General features: G+C 33.4%; 1 protein-coding gene across 1 annotated transcript; it reads right to left on the bottom strand.

Annotated features, from left to right (window-relative positions):
• Nucleotides 1-2,772: 2,772 nt before the first annotated feature.
• LOC144563113 (FtsJ-like methyltransferase family protein) lies at nt 2,773-8,539 on the bottom strand. The gene is made up of 11 exons (XM_078312505.1): nt 7,934-8,539; nt 7,535-7,582; nt 7,147-7,302; nt 6,825-6,871; nt 6,046-6,202; nt 5,883-5,944; nt 5,527-5,719; nt 5,080-5,169; nt 4,778-4,908; nt 4,426-4,558; nt 2,773-4,010 (listed from the first exon to the last, which is right to left on the bottom strand). Exons 1-11 carry the CDS (start codon nt 8,405-8,407, stop codon nt 2,979-2,981), a joined length of 2,523 nt encoding a protein of 840 aa, XP_078168631.1. The 5' UTR covers nt 8,408-8,539; the 3' UTR covers nt 2,773-2,978.
• Between the last annotated feature and the right edge of the window lie 5,268 nt (nt 8,540-13,807).

A 13,807-nucleotide genomic window follows, 5' to 3' on the forward strand; every position in this document is an offset into this window, starting at 1 on the left:
GTCTTATTGGGTTCTCACATTTTGACTTGTAACAGTTCATCTAATATTTGGTTCATGAAACGAAGTTTTAGAATTGCTCTGACCACTGGGGACATTTATTCAAATATAATATTTCGCTCAGAAAAATAGTACATTTCTCGTGACTTCAGATGAAAAAAATTCAAATTATATATTTTTTGGAATTTTTTTTACTATTTAGTAAGTATTTAACAAATCTGTTATAATTAACTAATTTAATGTTAAAAATACACAGTTATTCGGTTATTCTTTTCATTGTTATATTTTAAAAACAACTAGCTTACTGTTAAAGACAACACGCATTTATATGTACAATATATCTGTTAAAAGAATGAAATACTGGCATACTGCGCTCTTATAAACGAAGTTTTTTTTACTATCTTTTGTCATGTATGAAAGATGGCAAAAAATAATTTTAAACATTGATAATTTTATTTTATTTTTAAGTTACTTTTCTCTATCTTTTATAAATCATAAAAATAGTAAAAAAAATTAAGAATAGTAAAAATTAATATTCTACAGTTTCATTATATAATCATAAATTAAAATTTAAAATTTATACAATATATTTTTGAAGCTATAGCGATGCTATCCATAACAAACCAAAGAGAAGAACCTAAGCCCTACTCCTAAAATAGAAACTTAATAAGCGACTCATCACATTTAAACAAACCAAAGAGAAGAAAAATAAGACCCAAACAAATTTGTTCTTAATGGGCTTTGATCAACAGGCCTCCTTCGGTCTCTAAAACCCTCTTCAAATCAATCGCCTCCATAGTCATCAATCATCCTAACCGTTCATTCTAGAAAAATAATCCTAACCGTTCATCAAAGTAGATTTCCCTATTAATACCTCCTCCTTCCTCCACAGCACTTACCTTTGACCTCGCCGCCTCTCTTTCTCTCTCTCTCTCTCTCTCTCTCTCTCTGATTTTGCTCTTTCTCTCTCTCATGATGTGTTTAAAGGGTAGGCTGCAATGATGGTTTTCTCGTTAATCTGACCTCAAATGAGGATAAACCAACAATCCATTCAATATTGTAACCTCTGAGCGCCTCCCTCTGCTTCTCATTTGTTGCCAGAATTGTTTCTTCTCTTCTTTTTTGGTTGGATTTGCTTTGGAGAACTGTTCTTTGTGTTTATAAATATATTGGTTTCTTTTTGCTGCTTTTTCAGGGGCCTTCTTTATTATTTTTCTTCTTTTTCAAATTTTGGAATGTCGATCGATCCATGTTTTCTTTTTCAGAAATTATAATATGCTCTTCTTCTGTTCTCCATTTGTCTGAAGCAAATTGTGGTACTGAACAGAAATAATTATGAAATTTTCAACACATTTTTCATAATTATGTTCATATGAAATCTATAAATCTATACAAAAAATACAACTGTCTAATCCAACATCTCAATAATCTAATAAAGAATAGAACCAAGACATTTTCAAGCTTGTGAGTTGAAATTCAAAATCTCATATGTTCAACACTTCAACTTGATCTAATTCATAATTCACGAGTGACGTGTTTATCATCAAAATTTATAAAATTTAATTAATTAAGTATAAAGTAAAATGATATAAAATAATAAAAAATTAATATGTTCAAATTGGCCTATACTTTTTACCACTTAATTTTATATTAAATTAATTCAAATATTTATAAATTTTATAAATAAACACTCGACTCAATTAAATATGAAGTCAAGCTCGCCAAAGAGATGAGTATAAGAACATTCTAGTTTTACTCAATTAAATAACATAAACCACCCTAATTATGTAAATTCTATACATATTGTATGGTAATTTGCAATCTAATTATGGTGATATTACTTTGTGGAAAAAGAAAATGCAATAGGACTAATTTCTTTTTTTTTTCTCATCATTGTTGTGTAGAACTAGTTGGAATTATGGAGGGGATTTATAACCAAACATACCTAGAAATAAATAGCGTGATCAACGACTGTTGAGAGAAATGTAACCTTTGTTGAGATATTATAAAGGCTCCAAAATTAGCACGACTTTGTAGCTAAAGGCGAACCGGGAGTTCAACTGAATTCGTATCCTCTGCATTAACTCAAACGAGAATCTTTTGAGTTAATGAATCTTGACCATCTAATCTGTTTTAAGATTCGTGCAGACTAAATCTGCACTAATATTAAAGGCCTCCCTATATCATAAGCATGGATCGGATTGGCTTAATTTAAAATTAAATAGTTGAGATTCATTAACTAAAAAGATTTCTCTTCGAGTTATCTGACTCAACAGTCAACACAATTAAAATGGACGGTCTAGATTTATTCTCAGCCGATGCTTGCTCAGAATGGTACAGGGGCAATATTATTTGTGCTTTGAGATTCGTGCCAAGTTAAAAAGAATAATTTTGGATCGTCCGATTTAATTATACTCAGTTGGGTAACCCAAGGGGATGTGAATTCCTCCTGAACTTAAATTTTAAGACCGAATTCGAATAGCCCGATTCAAACTGACACAAATATTAGAGGAGTTCGTACAGTTTCAAATTTACCTGAATTAATCAAATTCGATCGGACGGTTCAAATCCATACTCAAAATTTTGAGTTACCATGGATCCGGTACGGTACAATGGGAATCTTTTAGAATTAGTGGATCCGGATCGTTCTTTTACCTTTGCACGAATCTCAAAGCCATAATAATACTACTCCCTGCACTAGCTCGAATCTCAAAGCGCCATATAGGTCCACGTGCTTATTCCATTACATAATTCTGGAACCATCTTGCTCACAAGAACTTGTAATTATGACGCCTAACGGTTTATAAAACATAGTAAAAACAATGATAAATCACTCTTACACAATCTCCTCATCCCCTTACAAAACTTTCATGGTTACATATAACCAAATTCACCACAAAATCAATAAACCTTATATCAAACTAAAAAGATAAAAAATATTACACTAAAACCCACAAAAATAAGATACAAAAACCTCACTTTCACTTCCTCCCCCTACCTTTCCCCTTAGGTGCACCACCGCCTTTTACTCCCTTCCCTTTAGCCGCACCGCCTTTCCCTCCCTTCCCTTTCCCTTGTTTCCCCTTCCCTTTCTTCCCCTTGCCCCCGGCACCACTAGCCCTCTTATCCTTCTTCATCCTGGGGTCCACTAACACCTTCCCCTTGCCAACCTTAACCCGTACCCCCTTCTTTGCAACCACATACTCCTTCTCCGGCTTCTTCGGTGTCGCCTTCCTGTACACCCGGTTTATCATCTTCCTCTTGCTCAACTCTGATATGTCTGTCTGATCCGAGATCGCATCTGCCTTCTTCCGCGCCTTATCCAATTGCTTCATCTCAACCCGCTTCTTGCGGGCCTTTGCTTGGGCCACCTTCTTCGACGGCCGCGTGTCGATTTCCCTGAACATAGCCTTCATGGCCGCTACTTCTTCCTTTGTCACCGGCTTGGTTGGTTGACGGTGACTCTTCTCCTCTTCTAAGAACCACACAGGCAGCCCCTCGTCATCAAACATGTACCTGCCATATGCATCATCTAGAATTTGTTCTCGCTGTTTCTTTCTCAGCATTTTTTTCGCGTAGGCAAGTACTTCCGCTTTGGTGTCATCATTCAAGTCATCATCATCTTCGTCAGAAGAGGAATCAGAGTCTGAATCGGAGTCGGCAGATTTTGGCAGTTCTTGCGGTACGATTTCAAAATCGTCTTTTTCTTTGGAGCTTTTCTTTTTTGGTGCAGTGCTGTCATCACCTATTTCAAGGCTTGTGATTCTTTCTTTTGGTTTCTTTGTGGGTTTTAGTTTCTTGTCTATCTCCTCGTCACTGTCACTCTTTTCAGTGGGACCCACTGCACCTGACTCGGTGAAGATGTCCTGGCTGAACCACATCTCAGCTACCTGTTCCTTGCTTGGTTTTATGCCAGTATCCAGAGGGACCATGAGTGGGTTCGTTTCCTCTTCCTCTTGGTCCTTGTCCGACTCCCGATCCATGTCCATGGCATTTTCATCTTCTTCACCTTCCTGCAATAAATAAATATATCCACATTGACAAAAGTGTAAGCAAGAATAATTTTCAGCTATCTTGAAATTTTTGTCAAGGGAGATCAAGTTAAATCCAACACACTGGATTAGGATACAATCCAATCAGCTAGGAACCAAGGGCAATTGAAATTCCCACGAGGCCATGATTAACCAACCTTGCATTTAACTGCATAGTGCTCTATAGTAACACAACAGAACATAGGGATTAAGTTAGAAATCTGGAAAATGTTTGGTTCAATTTGCAAATAATGGGTATAGTTCAATTAATTAGACGATGCAATAGCATTTTAAGTTCCTCACTGTTTGTTTTTGGCATTGGAGACCGCAGCCATAATATGCTCATAAATCATAATGCAAAAGATTATCATGCAAACAGAGTGGGAGAGAGAGAAACCTCTAGCAAATCTGTATCTGCATCTGGATTAGCTATTCTAAGGCGCTTTCTTGCTTGTTTCGTGACTCCGCCTTTTCTAGTCACATATTGCTCATAGCATACGTCTAACATGTCCTCTAGTTGTTGCTGATACCTATGTCATAATCCAAAATGCTGTTGTCATATAATTGTATAAATTCAGAGTACTAAGAAATAGAGCTACAACAAAAGCAACAAATATGTCCGCACATGACAAAAAATCCCAATTTTGAACAAGAAACATATCACGAAATGCATGAACAGTTGATGAAAATACCTACAATATAACAATTCAGTAACACAAATCTCAAAGTGTCATTAAAAAACTACAAACCGGCTTTGTTCCTCATCAGAATCCGCATCTTGCAAAGGTGCATCCCTTTGGCCAGGAATCTCTTCACTTTCACTAAGATCACTGTCTTCATTCAGCTCTGTTGTTTCAACTGCTTGTAGGTCTTTCCTTCCCTAAAGAAGTAACAAGAATAACAACTTTAAAATGCATGTATGTGTGTGACGTACATCAAGAAACTCTGTGTAATTCCCAAATTGAAGTCCCACTTCAACCTCCAGATATCAAGTCATTACGGGGGGGGGGGGGGTTGGAGAGGGGAGAGATGGGGAGAAAGAGAGAGAGACCTTAATAGAGGAAAGGCTGAACAAAGAAGGGTCAACATAATCATCCCCAGTGGCATCCTTCTGCATCCCCGTAGCTGTGCGTGCCTTATCCTGCACAATGTTGAAACAGATAAAACAAAATAAACTACATAAAAATACCCACATCAAATTACATATCTTACAGAACGATTTATCAATCAATAGGCAACCATATCTTTCTTTAAGACAACCCTGAAAATAATCCTTAAAAAATGCCTAATTTACCCTTCTTTTCTCCCTCATTTTTTTTTTATATAGATGCTTACTACCAAGAGGTAGTTTGGCATCTGATTCTGAAGAGAACAAGAGCACAAAATGATGTTTCTTACATTGAGCTTGGGCTAGTGAATACAATTCATCATTTTCAAGGAAACATGTGATAGTTCTTATTTTATTGGGACATGACTGAAATATTCCTTTAAAGCGAACCTTTTGGCGACGCTTTGAAACCTTCTTCTTGGCTTTCTTCATATTGCGATCGATGATGTTTGTCAGCTCTTCCATTTCATGCAGTAACTTCTCATCCTCATCAGGTTTTGGCTTCTCGGTTTTTTCACCAGAAGCCTCTTTGGCGGCTGCTTCTTTTGGAGAAAACAACACATTTCTCACACGTATTCTCCATCTACAAAATTATACAATTTTTATCGCCCTGAGAATCAATCTTGTAATTAATACCTACGAGAAATCTCCGTCATGCCTTCACTTAGTTCCCTAAATAAGAAACTCAAACTGAAAGATTTTAATATTAATCAAGAACATAGTTGACATGAGAGAAAAATCCGTACTTTAAGAGTTGCTTGAAGCTATTCCTATCCAAAACATACAAATCTTCACACAGTGAAATGACCTGATGGAAACCAATAGTCATGTTAAAGCAGGAAAACTAGTTAAATAGAAAGCATCAAGTTTTAGGCAATAAAAGGCCAAAAAGAAGAAGATAGAAGGTACCTCATCAGTAGTTAATTCATGATTTTTTATTGGCAAACTAGCCGGGTTGTCAAATGAAATTGTATTGAAAGTTCCAAGGTACTCGAGCGGTGAATCTGACGAAATAAAATCAGCTGCGGTCCCCACTTTCCAAAGAGTAGGGTTACCTTCCTCATATCTGCTCGGAAGAATAATTTTCATAAGCTACTCAATGGACCCTCAAAAAATTAGTAAACTTAATTACAATGATCGTTAGAAATAAAAAAAAAACAAATAAAGAAACAGTGGGATTGGGTTGATGGCTCTATCTTTATCCAAATAAAACTAAATCAAAGAAAAACGTTTTTTGATATACAAGTGGTACTATGCCACCTCTTCTACTAGATGCATCAGATCACACGTTATTTCTATATAAAGAGACCTTAACAGAGAATAACAAATCCAGGTTTAATTATATAGGTGTTCACTAGGAATGTGCGCAAGGTTCACTCCACCCTTCAGTCCCGATAAATTGCTTTAAGGGCACAGCACATTTTATGCATCCTTAACACAAATATATCTATATCACTTTACCCTAAAGTTTAAGCATGTATAACCTGTAGGATTTTGACCTGGAGTTCCTGTAGCATTTCAATCCCTTGTACTAGTAATCTTTAGTCGGTACCAATACATCATGGCACTATTTTTTTTTTAGCTTGCTACTCTTTTACATATAGGAGAAAGTACGAGGATGGGCCTCAAAGAAGTAAACTGGTATGAAAAAAAATTGTTCTAGGATACAGGATAAAAAAAAAAATTACCCATCACGATGTCTCTTCTGTTTTTCGGGGTGAAGAACATCTTTAACCTATGACAATCCATTAAATTTGCCAACTTCAGAAATTTTCAATAATTATAAAAAATGTAACAGAAACAAATTAAATAACAAATATGAAAATTAAACTTTTCCATATTTAACAGGCCTTAGCGCTCACAGCTATGTCTCTGTCCCAATTATAAAAGGTTTCAAAAGTAAATGTTATATCAGTAATATGTCAAACAATTAATCTTCACAGATCCTATACCTGACATCAAGGCACTAAACCAAGTTAAAAAGAGCGGCCAAATAAAGTGGTAAATTACCTTGGGTTTATCCAAGGCGCCTTGGAAAAGGTACTTGATATCCAAAAGATGCGGGTCAATTTTTGCAGGGGCTTTGTATCTTTGAGCTATAACATAAATCTCAGCTGATGAGGAACGACTTGCAGCCGGTTTAGTTGCTTCCACTCTTTCAAAGAGCTATAATCCCAACAGAAACAAACTAAATTAGAGATTTTAATTTAACCTACAGTTAAATTAAGGCTCAATAACTACAGTTAAATTCTGGTTTATACAATTTCATGTCCTATTGAGCAATTATCAAGTTAGAGATCATCTTGGGTACAAATTAATCATCAGAACTAATAAAAAAAAATACAAAATCGAACAAAAATTAAGCACAACTGAACCAGCGACATGTTGGTATTTTTACCTGTTTAAGACAGAAGAGAATTGCTGTATAGTCTTGCGATCTGAAAACCTATCAAGCATAACAAAATTTACAAGTTAACATTTGCAAAATAATTCAGTACCATAGTGACAAAACTCGCGATATATTCGCGTTTTATTCGTTTTTTTGATGTTTCCGAACCGAACTCCGAATAAAATGCAAAAAACGTATAATATACCCTACCTAAATGCAAAAAAGTTGAAATGTTTTTTCTACTGGGTTTTTTTTTTGCTTCCTTATTGTACTGAATCAAATCATTCCCGAATTATACCCGAATCATGAACTTTTGATCCCGCCAAACCGAACCCGAACTATTCGTTTGTCATTATTCAGTACTGCAGCATTTGCAACTTAAAACAATATCTAATAAAAAAAAAAAACCTTGGTGACAAAAGTTCCTTTCGGAGCGAGAAACTCAGTGGCCATCCTAACTGATTGGATGACTAGAACCGACTGTGTGGTGGCTTCCTGTGACCAGGCCCCACCGACATTGGGGGACCCATCATGCAGTATCACATCAAACGCCTTAACCCCATTCTCCTGCAAAACCTTCTTCACGGCGACGCGACACTGGCTGGTGGTGATATCAGAGATGAGCGACACAGCGCCTTGCATGGGTCGAATTGGCGCGAGATCCACACCAAGGACTAGATTTGAAACGGGGCCCTTTTGCACCGCCACTTGCATCCATCCTCCCGGCGCAGCGCACAGGTCGAGCACAGCACGAGCGCTGGAGAGGAACTTGTAGCGAGCATCGAGTTGAAGGAGCTTGAAGGAGGCACGAGAGCGGTACCCGGTTTCCTTGGCGAAACGGTAGTACTTGTCTAGACGTTGGTTTCCCTTGGCCTTTCCCATGGCTGGTTTGCGCCGCGTTCACGCAATGAAATGAGAGGCGGTGGCGGAGGAGAGGAGAGGGAGAGAAGTCTTGCTAGGGTTTTTGTTGAGGGTTTTTATTAGGATACAAAATCGTCTGAGGCGGCTCCTCCCGGGTAAGGATTTTAACAGAGTAGCTTTGACTTCGTGCAGTGAATAAACTATATAATCAAAACGACATTTTATATGGTTAGTATGATGCATGTAGCCAAAACTACTCTGTTAAAATCTTTACCCGCTCTGCCCCCAGCTACTGCCCGGTGAGACCGTTATTTTATCTGTAGCATTAAAAAAAAATTTATGCAGTAAAATTTTCCGAAATTTTTATTTATACCGTAATAAAAATAAATAAACAGGCAATCTTATTTATGGGAGAATCTGAACATTACTCGGGCCGTCAAATAATGCTGCGGTTTTAAAGATTGAGAGCCACCAATTGACTCTGCAGCCCCCAGTCTAGAAGTCTTTTAGCAACTCTAATTTTTTTTTATTAAAGAAATTTTATTAAAATGGTATCAGCAGCTCTGTCCATAACAAAATTCACATTACCTCTTTTTTTGTGTCAGCAAATTGGTTTTTAGACAAAAGAAATTGGATCTTTGTGCCACTTACAATAAAAAAATAAAAATAAATAAATGGGACCACTAAATCATTTGGAGGTCCCTATATTGAGGTCGCATGACCAATTATTATGACCAATCTTTGAGACTGTAGAGACATTTGACGGACTGGATAGATTTGAAATCCCAAAACAAAATGTTTTTGTTTATTTTTATTATTATTATAATATAAATAAAAAAAATTGGTAAAATTTCGAAAATAGATGCTACTGAAAATGAAATTACAGTCATTTTATCCTAAAAAATACCTTTAAATACACATTATTTATTAAATTGCAAAATACTAGTGAAATATTGTCAATAATAATGTTTTCTAGGGATAAAAACGATATTAATGATATCTTCTACACCAGCACGAAAAATGTTGCCGGCAATGATATTTTTGTCATGTTCTGAGATTTTACCGATTTTATGTCATAAATTTAAATTTATTTATTTTAAATTATTATATGTGTATTTGCCAGCCTAACAAGATTTCAAAAAAAAAAAATTATTATCTGTAAAAAGTATCTCGAAATTTGTAATTTCAATAATTAAAAATTTGAGATTTTACATTTTTGATATCACTGCAACATGAAATCACAAATAAAAATTGAGTGTTAATTCGCAGCTTAAAAACTTATTTTTTTAATCAGCTTAAAAACTCATCTGATTGGCCAAAAGAATTCGGAGCAGCGTGAAAAAAAAAATAGTGTCTCCAATTTTATGTTGTGGACGTTAAGTTTTTATTTGCCATTTGTCATTGTATTTATGATAAATATGAAATTCTGAAAAAATCGTAATTTATTAATTTATTTTTAATGATAAATATATATATATATTTTTTGGAAAAATATCAACTTGTGCGACCGCTCTACAGTGCAGTAACACACGGCATTTGTGATACAATAGATGAAAACATATGATTTTTTTTTCTTGCAATGTTACAAGCTACATTATCATGAATCTTTTAATTTCAGTACAGCTGCTGTTAGAGTTGATAATATTAGAATAAAAAATATCACTCAATCAAATTAATTAAACGTCAATTTGACACACAAAAATATGATTTTAATTGAAATAACATCTCCGATATTAGGCGTTAAGCTTAAAGTTTCTATAATTGATTTATGAATTTGATTTTTTAAGTAAACCATAAAATTGAATTTTCTCCTTTTCTTATGGTGTAATATCTAAACTGAATCAATTCAGACTTCTACATGATAGATAAGCATAAAATCATTCATTTCTAATAGAATGATACATCGTTCTTCTTTCTAACAGACATTAATAAGACAATTCGACCAAGTGTCAGCATCACAAACAAATTTTTAATACCTTGTGAATTGTTTGAAAAACTTGTTTTATGGTAGAAGTGATGTTGTTTGCAAAGATAGTTACCAATATCTTAGTTACTTTCATCATTCTATAAAAGTCTCAAAATCATATTCAAATAATTAATTAAAAATTAGAAATAGAGATAAAAAAATTTTGATGAACAAAGAGAGATAGAGAGACGTTAAGAGCCTAGCAACTTTATTAAGATAGCGATTAAAACAACACAGCCGTGCCAGCTTATAGAGTCTCAAGTTTTACTATTATATTTTGAGGCAGTAGAGAAATGAAAATGAGGGGGTGACATGGAGGATACGGTTTTTGTTCTGGCGAAGAGGAGGTGCAGGAGGGTTTTAGATCTCTTGTAAACAAAATTGCACTTGTCTTGTGTTGGCATGCGAAATCGTATTTTTATTTTTACCCAAAACTTTTAGCGACCAATATTGGCATTAATTACTGGAAATATTGGTTTCCATAATTGACCGTAATTTTCTTTTTTTTGGAGAAAAAATAATTTCAACAACCAACAACATCATTAGTTATTGATAACGATTATTAATTCTTATTTTTACTGTAGTAATCCATGCATCACTTCAATAATGTTCGTGTTAACAAAATAAATCAAAGTTTTTGTTTATTCAGTTATCTCCAACATCACACTAGTAATTTTGACAATTAAAACAAATAAATGAACTATAATATTTTTTTTTTGAGGAAATGAGTTGTCTCTTTTTTTTATTCAGATTTATGTATTAGTCGATGTATTTATATTTTATAGACATTTATCTAGCAGAGAGAGCATCTCATATGCATGATTTTCTCACACTTTTTATTTCTTGTCAAATTCATGCATTACTGTTCCCGTCAAACTAATTAATTCTATTTTCTTGCAACTCGTGTCATTTTTTTAAATTTTTTTGTCAAATTGATGAGTTTCGTCATGCGTTTATCGTTTTAATGTACAGATCGAACCTGTTAGTCACATTGTACATGCCATGTTATGCTAGGTTCTGATCGTGTACAGCGAATGCTAATTTTTTTTGGAGAGACGAGAGAAAAATAAGGCTCTAATCTATAGGAACACGGGCTGTCTCATGAGCGTCAAACTAAATTCAATCACACCCGTCCGATTTGCAACAAGATTCGTGCATACTTAATTCAACTTTTGTGTCTTTAGGTGAGGTCTGGAATTTAGAAAGAGAAGCCTGATCAGAGTCTTGGACTCCAAATGTTCTACCAGATGAAAAAAACATGGCTCTGGTCTCTGGATTTTTTTTACCTTTCCCAATGTTTACTCTACATTGGTTTCAGTTTAATTTTTTATTGGATCAGTAGCAATGTCACTCACCGAGCTAAATCCAATTATCTTTACTACTAAGCTTAGGAATCTGAAAGAGGTAGGGTTGAAAAAGGATGAGATAATATTCGATCTGTATTTAATTTTTGTTCCAAAATTAGATACGATATGGTTCTATCACTATCAAATATCTTAGAGGAGGGTTCCAATACCTCATTTTTTTATATCTCATCATATCTCATATTTTATATCTTCGTTTTCAAAGTCTAAATTGTCGATCCGAACCGTTCAACATAATATTTATACTAAAATATGCATGAAAATGAAATTTTATATTTTTTAGAATTTTTTCACTATTTTTTAAGATATGTATAAAATCATTGTTTTTGAACTGTTCAAAAAATAGTAATTTTCTATCCATCTTAAAAAATAGTAAATTTTTTTCAAAAATTATAAAATTTCATCCCCAACCATATTTTAGTATGTATATTATGTTGAACGGTTCGGATCGACAATTTGAACTTTGAAAATGAAAATATAAAATATGAGGTATGATGAGGTATGAAAGACATGAGGCATTGGAATCCTCCTCAATATCTTAATAGTAGATATATACTATAGTTTGAGGTTGGCTACCCTACTTACATAAGCATATGAGAGTCAGGTGCGGAACTAGAATTTGAATATAGGGGAGCTAAACGTCATTTAAAAAAAATTAATTAAACAAATTTATAGCACAAAATCTTTCACTATTTGATTTCATAAAAAAAATACAATAGATAACTAACACCAATAAAATACAATTTCTATCAAAACTAAACTAAAAACATGAAATCTGATAGTTGGAGGCGTTTCTCTGAATTTCTTTCATATTTAAATGATCTTAAAGAACTATGTGAAGGTTGTTTTTGATCAATATTCATCACAAGCAAAATTTAAAAAACTATGTAATCAATTCAGAAATCTAATTATCAAGACTTGAAATTCATGTTAGAATTTGAGTTATTTTCCTTTGCCTTGAAATAAAAGTCTAATGTCTTTCTCTTAAATATAATTTTATCTATACAAATTATACATAAAAAAATAAATTATCATTTTATCTCAAAGTTATAATGAATAATAATTTTAAAAACTATAAACAAACACAAACCTTAATTAAAATTGAATTTTCGCTGCACTTCTGATTAACTTTGCTTTCTATAATTTTTGCACATCGCAACTCTTCTGAAGAGATGATTGATTTTATTTTAATGAACTGAAGATCGATGCTACATGAGATTTCAGATTTAATTAAGAAGATTTCTTTCTTTCAATCACATTTAAAGTTTTTATTTCAATTCTTTGTACCATGATAACTTTTCAAATTAAAAAATTTCTTCATTTTTTTTAATATTGATGGTGCAAAAGTCAAGAGTACATATGAAGGGAAAATTTACAGAAGCAAACATATTGCATAATTATTTTTCATATTTTATCTCAAGACCTTATACATTTGTCATATTACATAGAGAGAGCTACTATGTACAAAAAATATATTTTACTCAAACTTCTATATACTTGATAAAAAATAATTGAAATGACATAGAGGCTTAGCACCCCCCCAAACTCTATTATGTTCCGCCACTGATGAGGGTATATGCTTATAAGTTATTTTTTCGTTTTTAAAATCCAAAAAGTCGATCTGAACCATTAGATGTGATATCTATATTGAAATATGCTTGGAAACCAAATTTTACATTTTTCTAAATTTTTTTACTATTTATTAAGCCACTTTGAAAATCGCTGATCCAATGGTGGCTTAACAAAACAGTAAAATCAGAAGCCACCGTTGGATCATCGATTTTCAAAGTGGCTTAATAAATAGTAAAAAAATTCATAAAAATGTAAAATTTGGTCTCCAAGCACATTTCAATATAGAGATCACATCTAATAGTTCAGATTGACTTTTTGAATTTTGAAAACGAAAAAATGACTTATAAGCATATAAGGAATATGCTTAATTATGTAAGTAGAGTAGCCAACCTCCTATAGTTTAATATATATAATGAAAAATATATTTTATTCAACATTTATAATTAGATAAAATTACGAAATTTGAATTTTTGTAATAATAATTATATATTTTTTTGTTAGTATCTTTGATTAAAAATA

Source organism: Carex rostrata, chromosome 12, assembly GCF_964058835.1.
Source record: "Carex rostrata chromosome 12, lpCarRost1.2, whole genome shotgun sequence".
NCBI classification, from domain to species: Eukaryota; Viridiplantae; Streptophyta; class Magnoliopsida; order Poales; family Cyperaceae; genus Carex; species Carex rostrata.

What these genes read in the sequence shown, in the direction of transcription:
- LOC144563113 (XM_078312505.1), bottom strand. Translation starts at nt 8,407, where the DNA reads ATGGGAAAGGCCAAGGGAAACCAACGTCTAGACAAGTACTACCGTTTC. An exon ending in TTTCAAAGCGTCGCCAAAAG is followed by an intron (nt 5,170 to 5,526) that starts GTTCGCTTTAAA and finishes AACATTGTGCAG; the next exon opens with GATAAGGCACGCACAGCTAC. An exon ending in CAGATACAGATTTGCTAGAG is followed by an intron (nt 4,011 to 4,425) that starts GTTTCTCTCTCT and finishes TATTTATTGCAG; the next exon opens with GAAGGTGAAGAAGATGAAAA.